Here is a 19,316-nt window from a genome sequence, read left to right as displayed (position 1 = left end):
CTCAATGCGTACTTTTGTCCAAAGTGCGACAGCGTGTTAGCGCCCAACGGGCGCTACCACATTCTTTGCTACTCACTCACAACAAGATAATGAAAACCGCTAAAACGCCTGCGAGGACAACCAAAACTAATTACTCTCAACATACCGCCTGGGGCAAACACCTGACATCTAGGTGGTCGCTGTTTTTGCATTAGTTATCCGGTAGGGCGGGGTAGGGGCCCTGCCCGGTTCTAGTAGTTGTTCCATATATCACCGGACCGGGACCTCCGTGCATGTTCTCGAAAACTATCCAGTAACTTTTTCTAATTTTTTGCATGCGGCCATGAATTGGCGAGAAAATGAGAAGTCCCTTAGTGACTTTCTTGATTGAAGCACTCCTTCATTGACTTTTGAGCAGGTTGGGGGGTTCAATTTTCGACTTTTTCAAAAAAAAATGCCAAAAAGTCCAATTTTTCGAACTTTTTTGGCCCCCATCAATAAAGGGTCATTTATCAGGCAAAGATAGGGGTCTCTAAAAATGCAAGAAAATCAGAAGTCACAAAAGTCAAAATTTTTTGAAAAGTCATGATTTTTGTCAAAATTTTCATTTTTTTGGCGTTTTCTCAAAAACAGTTGACTTTTGACCCTCCTTTATCATGAAACAAAATGTCTGGCGTCAAAAAATACGTTTATAATTGTAAGGGTATTAGGGTCCAAAAATGACTCAAAAAGAAGTTATTAGAGAAAATTTGTCCAAAAAAGTTGAATTTTTGTTGATTTTTGAAACCTTTTATCTCCTCAACCAATAACGCTAGACATGTTCTGTAAGGTCCAGTAGAGCTCCAAGTGAGTTAATAATTGGCGCAGATTATAAAAAATTGCAAAAAACGGGCAAAAATTTGAAAAATTTGAAAAAAAAATCGAAAAAAATTCGATAATTTTTTCAAAAAATTTTGAAATTTTTCTAAGTCCGAAAATCGAAAAATTTTAAAATTAGTTTTCGGTCAAAAAAACTGTTTTCCCACACTCCTGAGACCAAAATACATCGATTTGCACAGTTTTCCGACCCAAATATAAAAATTCTAAATTTCGACTTTTTAGACATAGGATTTTGATCCGAAATCTTCAAAAAAATTGTGGGCATTTTTTGTGGGGCTTGACCCCACAAAAAGCCCACACTGAAAATCCCAAATGCCCCCTACAATCACTCCTTCTACCTAGAGTATTGAAGTCTTCAATGTTTTGAAAAAGTTAGGCTCCAATCTACTTAGAGGGGAATTATGCTGACAGTGCCCGAAGGGCACTGCCAATATGCTCTGATCTGCATGAGCGCGAAATGCGCAGCAGATGCGTAGCAGACTGATGATAGGAACTATTAACCAAAAACTCGTGGCCCTCAGGGGGGCCACTAATGATTCTAGGTGGTCGCCCTTTGCATCAAAAATACGGTAGGGTGGGGTCGGGGCCCCGGCCGGTCTAAAACCAAATACCTATATACCCTGAAAAAAATAAAAGTGCGTTTCTCAAAATTGTTTCAATAAAATTCTCCAAATTTTTGCATGCGACCCCGAATAGCCGAGAAAATGAAAAGTCCTTTAGTGAAGTTTTTGATTGAACTTCTCCTTCATGGGTTTTTGGGCAAATTTTGGGTTCAATTTTGCCCAAATTTTGGGGTTTTTTTTCTCTAGTTTCTTTTGTGTTAATTTTTACGTCTTTTTTCATAAGGGTGAATTATGATAAATTTTAGTTGCAGTCTGGTCCACGTAAACAGTTTTCTGCTAACTTTTTCCAGTTTTTCAGAAAATGTACATTTTTGACCCATTTTTATGCATTTTATAAAGTCTTTGCAGTTTTCTCCCAAAATATTGATTTTTTCACTTTTTTCATGAAAGGGAACTTTGTCTGCCGTAAAAAATCATGTCGGTTGTAATAAAGGTCTTTTGGTGAAAAAATTTACAGATTTTGAAAAAAATTGAAAAAACATAATTTTTCAAAATTTTTTTTCATTTTTTCGACCGTTTTTCTAAAGCTGTACCTTTGAAACCATAACCTTTAGCAATATTCCGTCAAGGTCAATCTGAAGTCCTATGACCTATAGTTGGGCCTGCATTTAAACAAAAACGAGAGCAATCGGACTTTTGGAAAATTTTAAATTAAAAACTTCCGTTTTTGACTGAAAAGTGTAATTTTTTTGAAATTTTTCTAAGTGCAAAAAATTTTAAAAACTTGGAAATTTTTCTTTGATCGAGAAATATGTTGTCACGTGTTCCCTAGACCTAAGTCCCTGGCTTTCAGTGCTTTTTGGCCTTATGAAAATGCAAAATTTTAGAAAAATGTTAAAATTTTCAAATTATGGCATTTTGATCAACATTTTTGTATACTTTCGCTAGAAAATTACACTGGGCATGCATGTGGGGCTTGCACCACATCATGCCCCTATTGAAGGTCAGAAACAAATTTCAAGCCTGATTTTCTGCCACCATTGAGAAAATGAGTTTCTAAAATTTTTGCGTAGTTCAATGCGTACTTTCGTCCAAAGTGCAACAGCTTGTTAGCGCCCGAAGGGCGCTACCATCTTCTTTGCCACCCACTCACAACAAGATAATGAAAACGGTTAAAACGCCTGCGAGGACAATCAAACTAATGACTCTCAACTGACCGCCTGGGGCAAACACCTGATTCTAGGTCTCGTGATAAGTGGTGAGAAAATCTGAACCTCGTTCGTTCTGCCTGCTAGAAGGTTGTTGTTGAGAGATCTTTTGATATGAAAACTGTGATTCACTTCTCTTCAGGTAAGTCTGTGTCTCAGCCAGTGTCACTTGTGAAATATTCGATCCTTGTCTACTCGGCATTGAAATTTTACTGATCGTTTCTTTTATAAAGGAATCGTTTCTTTTTGAGCTATAAAATTTTTTAGTACTTTCTTTTCTATTTTAGTCCCAATATAGAATAAATGCGGTAACATGAGCATAAAATTCTTCAGCGGAGACATCTCGCATAAATATTCACTTAATGTGTGTATAAGTGCTAATATTATGTAAGAAAAGCGCCTACAGTCACTGAAAAAAATGGGGTCTTTCTCATAATAACCCCCCATGAAAATATAGCCCCCCTTATGGTATGTTTACCATGATTGGGGGGGGGGGGGGGTTATAGGTTATCTGACCACTAAGCTGGGGGGGGGGCTATAATGGGAAAGACCCAAAAAATGTTGGATCTTTTCTGTTTGTGTCCCCCCCCCCCCCAGTACGTTATGCACCCCATTTACAGAGCACGTGCAATTTTATAGAAAATCAATGTGTGAAAAGATGGCACGTGAGTCTGGAGATGCAGATATGCCCCACTAAGCTTGGGGGGTGGGGGGGGGGGTCTCAAACGCAAAAGATCCAACATTTTTTCAATGATGGTCAGCGCTTTTCTTGCATAATTTTTAACAAAATCCTCGACCGTTGGGAGGGTGTTGGTGGTGGCATTGGCAATAAGAACGGAATAGTGATATAAGTTTTCAAAACAAGAAACTGATTTCCTTTGAGAACATATTCTTCATCTTTCTGGTCTTCTTTGAAGACGACCTTTGACTTTCGGGTCTTGCCAGTGCTGGTGGTCCGTGAATCGGATTTAGCCATTAATACGTTTGCATTAGCTCAGATCTGAACTTTGGGTAGTCTATTTGCATCAGGCAAACTGCTGATATTTGGTGAAGACAAAGGATCTTATCACATTAAGCAGTTCAATCAGTACCAATAGAGCACGTGCTTTGATTGATTTGAACAAAAGCATCTCTTCACAGGGATCTTTTCCGTTTGTGTCCCCCAGTATATTATACTCTCTCCAGATACAGAGCACGTGTCATTACATGATAAATCATATTATGTAAAAGTATGGCACGTGCGCGGGTGGCGCAAATAATATGCACACACAAAATAGGGGCAGAAACGGAAAAATACCTTTACGGTTGAGCCCTCTCAATAAATTTGGAGTTCCTCCTATATTAGGTGTCCCCCGATCCCTGCGTCTAGAACCTAAAGACTTCCAGGATCTTCTCTGATCTATTATTTGCCAGACGTTTGCCGGGCCGAGGTGTCAACCCCTAGCCCACCGTTATTAAGCGAGATTAAGGGTGTAAAGCCTTTTCCACTCTTAAATAACAGGGAAAAGAGTGTAAGAGTGTAATTTTGTAAAAATTACACTCTTTTTACACTCTTTACACTCTTTAATCTACTCTTTTTACACTCTTAAAAATTACTTTTGATTACACTCTTTCGTCCAATTTTTAGTGGGGAAAAGAGGGAAAAGTGTAATTTTGAAGCGATTACACTTTTTTTCATCTACTTTTTCATCTACTTTTTTGGGATAGTTTCCGTGGTATTTCTCATTATTAACCCCCCTCTGGTTTAGTGATTATACGCCAGGTACACTCCCTCCACTAATCATGGTATCTAAAAAATAAGGAGTGGGTTAGATTTTCGTGGGAGCTCCCAGCTCTAGACCTGGACTAATGAAAAGACTTTAAAAGTCTAGTTGGGGCCAATATTGACTATAATTACATGGTCCATAACCAATAAACAACCGAGTCGAGCACGGTATTTTCATGGGTCCACCATTAGTCATTTCATAACCAACAAAGTCGAGCTAAAGTCTTTTCATGGGTCCACCATTAGTTTTTTCATAAGTTTGCTTTTTGCCAATTCGGAATTTTAAGTTTTTTCTTTTTCTGTATATAAAGGGACAGCACCTGAGCAACACTGAACAGTTTTGCACCAGAGCAGTCCAACTTGAGGAACAATCGGAAAACTGCTAAAACACTTAAGAATTTTGTCATGTTTTAAGATAAAGCATTATGGCAGATGGAGTATATTACCAAATTACTTGGTTGAATGAAACCAGGTAGCCTTAGCGTGACTGTCTTGTTTCCCCTAGCCATGACAAAAATATGGCGTTATTAAGTTTGCGTTCCCTTCCAAAATTCTGAACTATTTTTTTTTCAAAAATAATGCAGGTTTCTAAAGGGATTTGTGGTTCATGAACATCGTAAAAATTGAAGTAGCATACGTGCTGACAACATTATCAGCAAAATTGAACAAAAAAGTTGCAAATAAAATATTAAAAGTAAAAAAGCAGGCTTATGAAAAGACTAATTATGGGCTCATGAAAATACTTTGCTCGACTTTAATTGATTATGAAAACACTAAAGGTGGACCCATGGAAAGACCTTAATTCGACTTTGTTAGTTGTAAAAAGGCAAATGATGGACCCATGAAAAGAGCTTGCTCGATTGTAAATTGTTATGAAACGACTTTAGCAGAACCATGAAAAACCTACTTTGAGTCTAACTAAAATCTTTTTTGCAAACATTGCATTGCGCTTAAGTCCAGCCCTAAATTTGGGTCGAGCTAAGGTCCTGCATAATTTTCAATCGAGCTAAAGTCTTTTGAGAAAAATTCGGATCGTGTTAAAGTCTTTGAGAGGAATGTGAGTCGAGCTAAAGTCGAGTATGACTTAAAGCCCAGCTAACGTCTTTTCATAGCTGAAATGAGTCAAGTAATGTCTTTTCATAATGCGCTTTGGTCGAGCATGGTCTTTTCATAAGTCTGCAGCTGGGATTGGGCTAAAATATGAACGAAACGTTTTTTTTTATCTCTGCCCTTTGTGCGTTATGCAACCCCAGTTATAGAGCACGTGACAATATGTAGTTAATCATTATTCAAAAATATGGCACGTGCCTTTAGGTGGTCCATAGAACATGAGTCCATTGAGCTGAGGTAGAGAACACAAGTAAAGAAGATCTCTTTTTTCGGTCTTATTGTTCTTGTTTTGTGTAAGAAGGATTTCATCAGCATCAAAAACTATAATCTCGTGATGAAGTTGTTCACCTAATTGTTCTCTTTCTTAATTGTTCAAAATCTTTCAAATCGGGTTTACTCGCCGTCCCGATCTAAATATGAGAGTTCCGATACCAGATCAATAACAAAATCTTTCAGCTTCTTACTACGGTTGACTAACTCTAAAATATACTTTCTGAGAAAATAAAAAGCTTTTCAAGTTTCAGTTTCTCAATATTGCGATTGACTTACTTTCTTACATATTGGTTACGAGTAAACCTAAAATGCGTTGCCCGCCTCTTATCTCATGAATTTTTGGAGTTTTTGTTAACAGAAGAGTCCTGTATCTTGATGCGGAAAATCTATCAAAACAATCAATTAGTTTTATGTTAGTTTAATTTGCCGTGTCCATATGTTGTACACTTTCTTTTCTGTGCAAAAAGAGATTTATCTTCTTTAAAATTTTTGCAAGATTCTTAAATGTGAATCAACCTATCAGGGGAAAACAGTAGCGCCCGGAACTTAATGGATTGCGTTCAGGCAACAATCGAATTTCCGTACCGTTTTCTTGACTGTTAACAAGTGTCAATCAGAGAAACAAACTACTCCTACAACTAAATAAAACAGCTCAAAACTTTCACGTAGCATGCTCTATTGCATTTTACAAAAGATCAGGACCTATACTAAGTTTAAGACAAGCACTAATAAGCTTGGAACAACAAGTTACTAACAATATTGTTCTCAAGCGAGGTTCCTAACTATAGTAGTTTCGGCTAGTTTTTAAAGTGAACTAGTACTGCTAGTATTATTTTTCATAATAACCAACTGATGAACTAGAGTCAAACAGGCTCAATAATTTCATGCCTCTTGTTCGATCAATCGAAAAAACTCTTCCAAATTTAAATGACTTGAATTTCCCGCAGATATTCCGAGCTTAAAGCTCAATCTGCAAAAAAATTATAACTTTAATAAATCGCGCTCCGCTTATTGTGTATGCAATTTTAATACACAGCCCAGCAAACAAGTTGTTTGTGCTAAAAAAATAAAACTCATGCTTGCAAAAGTTGTCTAGTTTTCTCTACTTTCTACACTTAATTTCAATAATGCTAATGCCGTATATCTGCTCTGGCGTGATGAAAGCAATTAAGAACTTAGTCAATGTCAATCCAGAAAGCAAAACCAATCGACATGTGTTTTCAGCGTATTTGTTTTCTCAGGGCGCATTAGGTAGGAATCGTTTTCGGGCTAATCAAGTTGTGACTCAGGGTTTACAAACACAAAATACTCGGTGGTATTCGTAAAACAAAAAAATGATTTATTCTAGAGTTTACACCAAAAATATCATTCTTGCCCTCATAGTTGTTAATAGCTACCTTTCCCGTTATAATGCAACTACCGATTTTCGCTCTAAGAGCTCAAGGATCCCCTGCAGTGACTACAGTTTTGCTTTGTTTCCAGTATATTAGCCCTCCGAAACAGGGGTTTGCAGAGATCTGCAGGCCCAATCTGTAGAGTTTAAATTTTGACCAAAGACAGTTTTTTTAAGAACCTATTGACCTTCAGTAATAATTGATGTTAGTGACTACGGGTAGGATTACGTTTGTAGATTACTAACTGTAGATGGTTTCACAACTATTCAATACAGAATGCAAAATCAGAAAAATCCCTTTAAAACTCACATAAGTTGGTAATTCCCTCTAATTTTCTCATCAACTTCTGTTACTTTGCAATTTCTCATCCTTTGCTCTTTTCAAGCGTCATGGGAGCTGAGATAGTTCACTAATAAAATGTGCTAGTGATAGAAAAAAATTGATCTGATCTTTTTACCGCAAAATTCATGATGTTGTTTTTCTCGTGGGTTAGCTGTTCAATGACGACAATATTCATGATTCTAGTCTTTATGACAACAAAACATATGAAAACAGTGTGCAACAAGGGTTACGCCAACTATGAATTAGTACATGCAGTTTCGTTCAAACTTCAGATTAATATTCGGGATTCTAAGCGGTTGATTTAAAACCATTTTTAAGTAAAGTTTTTACACACCATTCCTTGTTACACTCCTTACTGAGCTTAATTAGCTTAATTGCTTATTTCCTTGTCGAAAAAATGTGCAGGGCGTATACAAATAATGTGTTGTCGCTGATTAGAGCACCTGACTCCTAATTCGCTTCACAATAAACGTCATGCCTAATCTCTCAAAGGCTTTGGTTTGAGCCCATTAATTACGAATTGCATCCAGTGGAGTGCCGATTAAAAATAAATTTTTAGGAAGAAAAGAACTGAAGATCTACAACCTGATCTTCCTTGCGTACGAGGCATATTGTACTCTATAGTTTTCGCCTCTGTTTCCTTGTGTTGAATTGACACAAGAGCCGCGAATTTACGGAACAAAAGGCTGGCTGAGAAACTGAAGACGACATACAAGTTTATAGATAGAGTGATTTTGGTATAGATTTTGGTATTATCTGAGTGGGCTGGTCATTTAGTATGGACACGTTGTACGCGCAAAAAAAGTATATCTATCTCACGAGAGAAACATCACAGCACGATTAAAAGAAAAAAGGAACTTTGTATTGGGCGTGTATTGGACAAGAAAATTTAATTTGTTTTGCATGCTTTTACCAACCGTACTTTTTTGCTCTCGTTTGACACATTGAAAGTATCTTGCTAATAATTCTGAAACTGATTGGAAAATCATTCCATAATCTTCAGATCAAATTATAAAGTAATTGTGTTTCTGTATTGGTATTTTACAATAAAAAACCAAAGAAGCAAAATCGAAATGTGCCTTCAACGTTAAAATTTAGAAGAGTTAATGAGAACAACTGAGAAGCCAAAGCGATGAGTTATCAGTGCTACGCTGATCGGGACACTGAACAAAAAAACCAATGAACTTAACCGGGAGCAGCACACAACTTAATTTTATTCTGACTAGAAAGAATTTTCTGTTTATTTACTTCAGTATAGTGTTGAAAGAAAAAATTGATTGAGAAGGATAGATTGCATATTACAGCACAACTCCTGTAATGCATCTAACAGAAGGAGAAAGCTGACTCCCTTTACGTGTAAAGCCAATTGTTACAGCTGTGCTTTGTTTGTGTTGAACTGTGCTGGGTAATCAGTTCAGCCTGAAAATCCTAAGCTGGAGGATGGCTGAGCAGATTGATGTGTACAGGAACTGAGTTGTTTTAGGCACAAAGTTTACTGGGAGCGGCTGGCCACCAGCTCATGACAGAGTAAAAGAGAACTCTTTTTTGGCAATAAACAAAAATAAATAAAAGGAGATGAAAATGAGCTGGTCTTCAACTGCAGTCCTACAAATTTGTTTTCCAGTGTTTGCTCGCGCTCTATCGACAACTGTGCCAGTTTGGTCTTCCAAAGGTTGTTGGAATATTTTGGTAAACTTAATGAAAGGAAAAAACGCCCAGAAGAATTTGCTGGAGTGGAACTGGGATCGCAGTTGAAATTTCCTTGTTCGTCTGTCTTTGCACTCTTCAAAACTGTGCCACTAAAATACAATCTGAGTTTATTCGCTGACTTGGGTGAACTCCTTCTTTTTTCCTTCACGTTTACATAATTTTCACTTTTTAATCAAACTCCACTTCTACTACCTAAAGATTGTGATTCCTAATATTGAGTTATAGAGATGACCTGGGGTTGATCCTCATTTGTCTGGTTGTTCATTATTTTGAGCTCTCAATCAAGAGGTATGTCTATGGTATACGCAAGTTGAGTCCCTAGTAGAGGGGATGGTCATGAGTTCTTTTGTAAGTCTTGAGTGGGCACTGTCGTTTTTTGTATATCATCTGTAAAGCAGTCTACAGGTTGTTTTATAGCCCGTGCGATATTACCGTTGTGCACTTTAATCTGCATTTGTCTGAGTGGTTTCTTTGATTTCATAGAATTTATGGACCTTGTATCATCTTGGTTTTAGTCAATAAATTTGCTCAGCTTGGTTTGTAAACCACAAGCATTGAAATACAAATATTGAGAGCAGATCAAAGATTTATTTTAAAAGATATAAATTTTTGTATTGATGTTCAGTTCACCCAAATTTCAGAGTTGAACCAGCCTGCTGTTTTGATTTCTGTACTAAATTTTTGCAGTGGCCATTCCAGTTGAGTTGAAGACTGCGAGCGATACCGAGGAACTCCATTGGTTTTGTCTGCCTGATGGACACTAATTTTCTACAAATTCTAGAAACATTTTTTGGGATTGGATTTAAAATATTTTGTATTGAGTTTAATTCGAGTAAAGTTTGAGTTTAAGTGAATCACATCAATCAAGTAGACTGTTCGGCAATAATTGTAAAGCTAAGCGTTTTTTTGAGGCAACCGGTTGCTGACGTATACAAGAAAGAAAACAAGAGAAATTAGGCTCTCTTGGAGTACTCCAGGTTTCGGTCAGAAAATCTCACCGACAGTAGAACTTTTGTTCACAAAAATGTTCCTCCGTGAGAGAAAAGAATTCATCCATTTGTAACTGAGATGCATAGACCAACTGATTGTATTTTGTGAATCAGTTTTTGGTGTTCTTCAGCATTAAAGGCTTTTTTGACCTCCAAGGGCACTAAGCCAACCAATGAGGTCCACTGTAAGTTTTCACTAACGTGCAGATTGAGCTTGATTAGGTTTTGGTTGTCTCTTGCGCCGGATTTTCCAGTAAACTCAGATACAGGAAACACATTTTGACTGTCCCAATTTTCTATTACAATGCTATTTATGATGAATTATCAGATTATCTCTGAGCAGTTTTGACTAATGGATTGGTAGTTCTCGGACTTTGATCGGTTTTTCTGGTCTGGATATGATTTTTTTTCTAAATTTTCTTCCAGTTCTTTGGAACATGAGAACTTCGAGTGAAGTTTTTCATGTTGATATCATTCTGTCAATGGATGTGGTTAATTTGTGAGAACAACAACTAGCGTTTGATTTGATATGTTCGAGAAGTTTGATTCTATCAGTTTATCCACTATCTCTGATTCATAGTTTTAATTAGATTTCCTTGCTTCCTCATTTGTACCTGCGAGGTTGATGTTGAACTCAACCAGAGTTGATTAAAGTTTTTCCTGACTTGTTAGGTTTCATTGTTCAGGTGATGGATAATTTCGTAAAGTTGTCATGATTCAATAATAACTTAATTGTTTCAAACGAAATGCATTTTTCGACAGCCACTAAGACACCGTGTTGTTTTGATTTGCGTTCGGTTGACTGTCTATCATTTCTGATTAAAAACAAATTTTGTGGAAATATTGCACTATCAGCTGTCAGCCAGTTTCCGTGAGACAGAAGAAATAACAGTCATAAATTGTTAGGCATTTTGCTATTTTATTTCAACGCTCCGGTTGCAGAATGCGCTCTGTGATAAAATTATTAGTTTTCGTAATCAGCATCGTCCGCTAACGATACCCCAGCAACCTTGTTCTCAATTAGGTTCTCCTTGTATTCCACGCATTTGTCACCGTGTTTGGTCTCAACAACCAAATTTTGCACTTTAACATTTGAATTTGACAACATGTGGTTGTCAATCCACTAATGTTTTTTACTGGATGACCATTTTTAGTTTTTAACTGCTCTGAAGTAAGCTCTGGGCATATGCAGTTTCGTCAAACAAAATTTTGAAGCCTGAAGGCGGATATCAGATCCATTTTTTGCTGATAGGGCTTTCTAGTTTTATGAGGATAGTTCTCGAACCCTGCTCTTCGATTTTTTATTCCAATAAGCATAACGTTACAGAGCCGTTCATGTTGTACTTTAAGGTAACAACAGATCTGTTCAATAGAATTATTATTGGCATGAATATTTTCGTCTGGCATTTTTGATTCGTTTTCTGGTGTTCCGCACGCTCAGATACACTTTATATTGATCCCTCTATCATTTGCGCTGTGGTAGAACATTTTTCACTTCCTAATTTTCCCTAAAGATGCGGCACAAGATTGCGTTTTTGGTTTCAGCTCAAAGAGTTTTGCTTTGATTGAGTTAATGATTTCTAATGATTTTTCATTTAGCTTATTCGGTGTTTCGTCTTTTAAATTGAGATCATCTAATTTTCCCTCCAATTTTGTTAAGAGAGCCTGGCGCAGTTCTCCTGACGCCCTCTTTTCTGTACAGCTGTTGCAGACGTGAAAACTGTTTAAATTTAATTAGATGAAGACTTTAATACTTCTACTGTAAAGCCTCTGCAGTCTGAAGTCATGTGCAATGTTTTATTGCTAAAAGTGCACAAAACTATTCTTTTTTTAATATGTTGCTACTTGAATGAGAATCAGGTTGTCATTTCAAGGCTTTGCACTTTAAGTTAACATTTTTTTTCTTATAGGTTGTGTAACTTCTGGACACTCCGCCTGGAGATAGTTTGAGGAAGGGTTAATGCTAATCTTGACCCAAGAAATTAATCAAGGTCACAAGGATGCAGGAAAAACAGATTTTACTCATTGGTACTGTGAGTCTGGCTAGGCAAGGAAACTTCTAACAAAGTCACTTAAATCCCTTTGTCTTTTTGTGTCCGATGGGCGCTGATTCTGCTTGATTTGTTTCAGATCACCGTAAAGTTTTCTAACGATCGTCAAACTTTTGATTTCAATTTCCTATGATAATGAAGCTCTGAATATTGAGAGATAATTTTTATTTCTTTCTACCTCTTCTTTGACAGCAGGTCCGTGATAAGTGGAGAGTTGCAATTCTTGTCGAACAAATTCCTTAAAGAAGTTCGCTTCACCTTTGGCCGCAAACTTGTGTAACAAAATAAATTTGTCAGTGGTTAGCGGTTGTCTCGATCTGCGGGGTGCTTTGTGATCAAGTTCTTAATTCGTCGGACCAAAAAATAACTTTCACCAATCGAGGCATTACCTAGTCGATGTTGTACATTCTGATCTTCGTTCAGCTTCCAGGATGTAGATTGAGGCACGGGAACTCAAATTTATTTTTGTCAAAAAATTGTCTGTAACTTCAGAACACTTCTCCAATGAATGGTGTACGCTGCTGGCTCCAAAAATAAATACCAAAACAGATTATAAAAAAATTTTAGAGGCCACAACTGCTGCCTTGCAGTTCATCAATAACTGAAATCACACTATTTATTATGTTTATCACAACAATGGGAAAGAACAGCAGTTTCCTACAAAATATTGAGCTTGGAAATAAGCCCTGCCAAAATCTATAATAATAAAGGCTTCTGGACAAACAATAGGTCAATCCGGAGATCAACCCGGTACATAGATATGTCAGTTTTTGTCTAGGATTATCAAGTTCAGTTCATTAACTTCTTTGCAGTTAGAACATCCACATATTATTTACACATTTTCATTGTACTTTAAGTTGGAAAACTCCTGGTAAAGGTATAGAAGCTTCTTTATTGTTCATCAAAGAGGATGACGTTTGAAAAAATTAATGCAAATATCATTTTTCAGTAATGACATACTTTGGATTATCAAGAAAAACAAGCGTATGTACTCTGATACGTTTTATTTACATGTTGTTTAAATCAGTTCTGTTTTTCTATCAAGTATGTGTTATCTGATGACTATGGCTATTTTTTATTTGTATCTAACTAACTAACTAACTGTACTTGTCAGACTAACGTTGAATAAAAACTTCACCCTAAAGCTTTTCTTCAACACAACAATTTTTTTCAACGTTATATTGTAATTCCACTTATTGAAGCCGTCTACAGCAGCTACTCTACTAATCCCTGATTCTCAAACTTCGAAGCTATCCTTCACGAATTTCAACATCCTTATGTTACCCGGGGAAGAGTTGTCACGTTATCGATTTTCTGCCCACCAAAAGACAGTTTAAAGTAGTGTTCCTATTCATCGGTGCCAACTGCTTGTTTGACAAACACGGAAACCGGGTATCGACGCCATATAACGTTGCAGAAGAACTTTCAAAGCTCGCACACTGTTTGGTGGCGTTAGCAGAAAAAGTGGTTATAATTGGGTTAACTCCACGATTTACCCATCCCGAGCGAATGGCTGCTGTTAACCGTATCCTCCTTACCGAGAAGTCAAAATCCATCAGGTGGATATTTCGTGGGATCGTTCACAAGATCAGCATCAATCTCTTCAAAGACGATTATGAACAGTTGCCTGATACCGGACTGAGTCAAGTAAGAAGCATCCTGAAAAATATACATCCTTCTTTATTGAAAATGTTCAACGTCCTTCGACAACACAGGTCACTTGCCAACTCTCACCTGCTGAGAACCCTGTAACTCTGGTTTGTATGAATCATAATTCTGTTGAGTTTTGTTATATCTCCTTACCGCAGACGCTCTTTTGGCCGTCATAGAGTTTTTTTGCTCCGGTAGGCCCATCTTTCCCGAAGACGTTCTCCTGGGTTTTATAGGTTTAATTCATAAAAAAGATCGCAAAGAAGTTTAAGCCTCCACAACTCCCATTAAATCCAAGCGCCGAAGCCTAGCAATAGTAGAAAAATTGCTTCACGAAGTGTCTTGCGATAAATGAAATAACAGAGGATAACCATAAACTCACTTTCCTAATATCCCATGTCGGTCCAGACTTTTTAACGATTCTGGAAGCAGCAGTCTCGTACGAGGAAGCACTGCCCATCCCTGATAAACACTTCAAAAAGCCAACTAGAGTCATTTACGCACGTCATCAATTGCTATCTAGTGCCCAAAAAACAGCGGATTCTATTTTGGATTTTGTCAATAGGTTGAAAAGTTTACTTCAAAAGTGCGAGTGTAAAGAGGTGAACATAACTGAACATCAGCAGCAGCTCAGGCGGGATGCACTGGTTTGCAGAATCAAATCAGATAAAATATGGATGCGACTTTAGGAACTCAGCGATGAGGAAGCTAGTTTTGAAAACTGCATATCACTAGCGAGTGCAATTGAGCTGTTGTCCGATTGTACTAAGTTTCCAAAATAACAAAACATCTGAAGCAACCTGGTTGCTACGCCTTCAAGTGGCACCCTTGCAGCTGTTAAAAAGAACCGGCAAAACCACCCACCGAGGTACAAAGGATAATAGAAAGTTTTCTTTTTGTGAACTGCGCAATCGTCCCCGATGGCATTGTCCAGCACGAAAGGACGTCTGTCATAAATGCCAGAAGAAAAGGCATTGGACTGCGGTTTGCCGAGGACATTTCTCGGCTACGACACATTCAGAGCCGTCTATTGTTGCTTCCGTTTTACTAGCAGCTGGTTCTCAGGATCAGTGTTTTTATGTCCTTGTGGAAATCGGAAAACATAAATTACTAGGTTTAGTGGACTCAGGTGCTAGCGATTCCTTCATAACGAAAGCGGTACTGGAGAAGTGTAAAATCGCAGTAACAAATCACCGTTGCACGACCAGACTAACCGACAAGACACAACTGGTGATATTAGGTAGCGTGGAAGTATAAATGAAGATAAACTCGACACAGTACACTGCTAACCTCAACGTGGTCGGCTTTCTGGTATCAGATGTCACAATTGGCCTGGATATCTTAGGCCAACATTAAACGATTCAGCTTAAAACGAACGGAACACACCAAACGGCAGTTTTTTCGCGGAATCTACGGGTTTCCTCAGTGTTTCCACCCTTAAAAATAGGTCTGACTACGGTATTTTCCAAGCTGACGGAAGAAAGAGCGAACACTTTCGTCACTAAAACACGATAAACTAATCCCAAAAACAGAGAGTATATCAAACATGAGCTGGCTCGGCTACTACGTGATGGAATAATCGAACCAGGTTCCTCGCCCTGGCATGCATAAGCTTTCGTTGTAAGAAAGAAAAGCCTCTAATGGTTATCGACTACTCAGAGACCATCAATCGATACACTGAATTGGATGAAAATCTTTTTCCTGACATAGAAGAGCTTCTAGCAGTGGCAATTCAAGATCCCTTCTTCTTCAGGGCCGACTTGAAATCCGCCTATCATCAGATAACCCTGGAAGAAGCAGAACAACCCTACTTTGCCTTCAAAGGGAATTGTGTTCCCTATCAATTCACAAGACTTGCCCCCGGCCTGACAAATGCGGTGTGTGTCTTTCAACGCAATATCGACAAACTCCAAAGTTAGGAGAACCTTGGCAAAACTAGGGCATACCTGGACGATGTTATCGTTTCAGGGTCTTCAAAGGAAGAACATGATTGTAACGTGAATTCGTCTCGAAGCATTGTTCGAAAGTATGGGCCTACCCTAAACGAAAGTAAATGCGAGTTTAGAGTTACTCGGATAGCACTATTTGGCCAGTTGCTCGAGGATGGTACCAAGCAACTGGACACCAACCGACTCAAAGCTTTGATGGAAAATCCTTCGCCGCAAACCAAATCTCAGCTCCAACGGCTCCTCGGTTTTTTGCCTATAATGCGAAATGGGTCAGCGTTAACTCCAATAAAATTCGTCCGCTTCTGGACTCATTCGAACAATCCGTCTTCCCACTTGACAGGGTCGCTATCAAAGCCATAAAGCTTTTAAAGGAGGAGATCGTAAAGGCAATGCTCAGCATTCACCGAAATGGGCAATACACTATCGCAGTACAATTGACCCGTCGCCTTTTCCTTGAGATCATTGTTGCCTCCAAAATGAAACAGTCGTCGGTTGAACGTGAAACCATGGCAATTATCGAATGCTGCCGGAAATGGGCACGCTTTATCCGTCCGTTCCACGCCGTTATCCAGACAGATCAAAAAGCGGGGCCCTTAATTTTCCTTAGAATTGAAAGCAAGATTTAAAATGAGAAGCTAATCCGATGGCGTATTGAATTATCGCAGTTCGCCTATGATATAGAATTCAAAATAGTCTAAGAAAACGTCGCCGCTGATGCATTTTTCACGTATCGCTAGTTTACCTAGTGGCACCACACTTAGAGCTCTTCATAATGTTCTCTCTCATCCCTGAATAATTAGATTGTTGGAATATATCCAGCGCCATAAGCTCCCTTTCTTGTTTCACGATGTTAAGACTTGTATCGAAAGGTTAAATACATGTCTCGAGTTTAAGCTCTGTTTTGTTTGCCCAGAAAAAGCACATGTGGTAAAGGCTGCAGCGCCCATGGAACGGTTCAGCATTGACCCAATGGGACCCAATGTTCCCTCACGCGTAAACGCTTCTCGGTACGTTTTAACCCCCATTGACTAGTTTAGTCGTTTCCCGTTTGCCATACCATTGAAGGATATCACGGCAAGTAGTGTGATTGGAGGGCTAAAGTCTATTTTTTCTTTCTGTGGAACACCGGCGTTGATTCATTCCGACAGGGAAGTCAAATCTAATCGTATGAGTTTGATGCACGTTCACGAATCCTTCCATACTTTCCCAGAGGTAATGGGCAATGCGAGAGGTGTAACGGCGTAATCTTGAAAGGTGTCTTATGTAACCTCCACTCTCGGGGCCCGAGTGGCGATAGATGGGAAGAAATGTTGTCCAATGTTTCAGCTTCGATAAGAACGTTGATCTGTTTGGCAACCAAAAGCACACCTCATGGCCGGTTCTTCGATTTTCCTTGACTTTAACTCTGCATAGTGCTAATTAGTTAGCGCCAATTAATGCCATTTACATTAAAACGATTGTACGGAAACAATCAGATTCACTCGTTAAACTTGACAAAGGCGTTGAGGTAGTAAATGATCAGTTTGTCAGGATACAACGTCTCGGTGGGCCAATAGATACGGTTTTGTTACCGAACGCATCGCATGGCAATATTGCTCCCAACTGGAAGTGGAGTGATTCGACGGAACGAACAACGATGGTATCAAATCAGATTTTTGGCCTTCGGAAATGGAATTGCTCCCATGCAAATCGGATCAGGAAATGTTTACCCAACCAGAGCAAGCTGATTAACGTACTGATTCTACCGCAAGTAAATCAGTCACTCAATCAGCGGAAGTGCAAAAAGAACAAGTGGAACAGTACTTCAGGCCTAGGCGAGCCCGAAGGGCTCCCGAATTTTACAGAGATTATGTGGAAACAGAAAGGCTATTAAAAAGGGTATGACGATCGCGAGAAACCTAAACAGTGGGGGTGGATGTTATAATGACTGAATATTTTTTGTTTGCATCTAACTATTTAGCTAACTCTACTTTTCAGACTAACGATGCAGATAAGTAATTTTCAATTAAAGCTTAAATTGATTAAATAAAACGAACGTTTTCTAACATTACGTTCATCGTCAGGTTTAAAAACTAATTAAAATCATTTACAAAGTATATAAACTTGTGTTTGACCATAATTTTAACAGATGAGTTAAAATAACATCGAATTTTTGAAATTATTTACAGTTAAAATCACATTTACAACATTTTATTACACTTACTACACTAAACTCAATTAATTTTTATTCCGGATTTTATGAAAATCCGGGGTATAATGCTTTTTTTTCCTGAAAAAGGATTTTTACTTTCATTCCTATCTGTTTTTTTTTACTTTTTGGGGATGACCAAATTCCGAATTAACATGTACCAGAATATTTTTTGAATTTCAAAAGTCAAATTTTTGTATTTGAACTAGTACTTCAATGTCAATTCCCTTCCCCGATACTCGCGCGTATTTAATTGCGGATTCAGCTTTTTGATGTAGATCGCTTCTATCGTCATTAGTTTTTTAACCCCGCGACTTGCATCAAGAATCTCCCATTTTACGTTATGCGTTGCACCACAACATTCAACAAGAGGTTGTCCAACAAGGGAATCCTTCTTCTGATGCTCTGAAACTCTAGTTGTAACATGTCGGCTGTTTTGTCCAACATAGATGGAACTGCATCCATTACATGTAACTTTATACACCACATGGGATTTCAAATTCTTTCAAAAGGTGATTTCAGGGCGGGCAGGCAAGTTCTTAGCTTTCTTGTTGTGAAAATGATTTGAATATCACACAATTTTCTCATTCTCCTTGCAAAATTTTGCGTGATATTTCCTCTGTATTGAACAAAAACCTAGGTTTAGGCTCCATATTGTTACGACTTTTAACTTTTTTTAAGATGTTGTTCATTTTGTGGTGGTTTTGCTGTGACCTTTTCCTTCGTGACTATTTTATCCAACGTCTCATTAACAATACTGGAGGACCACTCCGTTGGGTATTGATTTTCAGTCCAGATCTCTTGATTTTTCTTAAGAGCTACATCAAAGGATTGCTAGTCACTGGTCGCATTAAAAATCCTATGCACAGTCCCTTGAATATAATTTCTCTTATGTTGTAACGGTGCACAGCTACGGAAATTTAGGATTATGGCGGTATCAGTTGATTTTTGATACTAATGACAGCTGATTTTTCTATCTTCGTTTAGGTTTATGTTTAGATCTAGGAATGCCAGTCTCCACTTCCGTTTGGTGTCTCAAGAGTGAAATGTAGTTCTTGTGAAGAGAATTTGCATACTCAAGGTAATCTAGAGGGTTCCCCTTTACCGTGCACACTATGTAATTTCAATTCCAGTGTGTCCTCTTTACTGCCTTTCTCTGCACAATAGGAACATATCCAAACAATTTTCTGCATGGTCTGATATTCTGTGTCAGTGATACCTTGGCATTTTGTATGAAACCAGTTTTTGCATGATTCGCACTCGACT

The 19,316-nt window shown here is 38.1% G+C and overlaps 1 protein-coding gene across 1 annotated transcript in view; it reads right to left on the bottom strand.

Moving 5' to 3' along the window:
• Window positions 1-2,854, bottom strand: part of LOC142338091 (uncharacterized) — a 54,133-nt gene extending 51,279 nt beyond the window's left edge. Inside the window, exon 1 of the mRNA XM_075387722.1 lies at window positions 2,696-2,854. Within this exon, the coding sequence (XP_075243837.1) occupies window positions 2,696-2,831 (136 nt within the window). The 5' untranslated portion in view covers window positions 2,832-2,854. The remainder of the gene's footprint in view (window positions 1-2,695) is intronic.
• Window positions 2,855-19,316: the final 16,462 nt, after the last annotated feature.

This window comes from Convolutriloba macropyga, chromosome 4, assembly GCF_964194025.1.
Source record: "Convolutriloba macropyga chromosome 4, txConMacr16.3, whole genome shotgun sequence".
Taxonomy (NCBI): Eukaryota; Metazoa; Xenacoelomorpha; order Acoela; family Convolutidae; genus Convolutriloba; species Convolutriloba macropyga.
The sequence above is the reverse complement of the archived record's forward strand: the minus strand, read 5'-3'. Positions and strand labels throughout refer to the sequence as shown.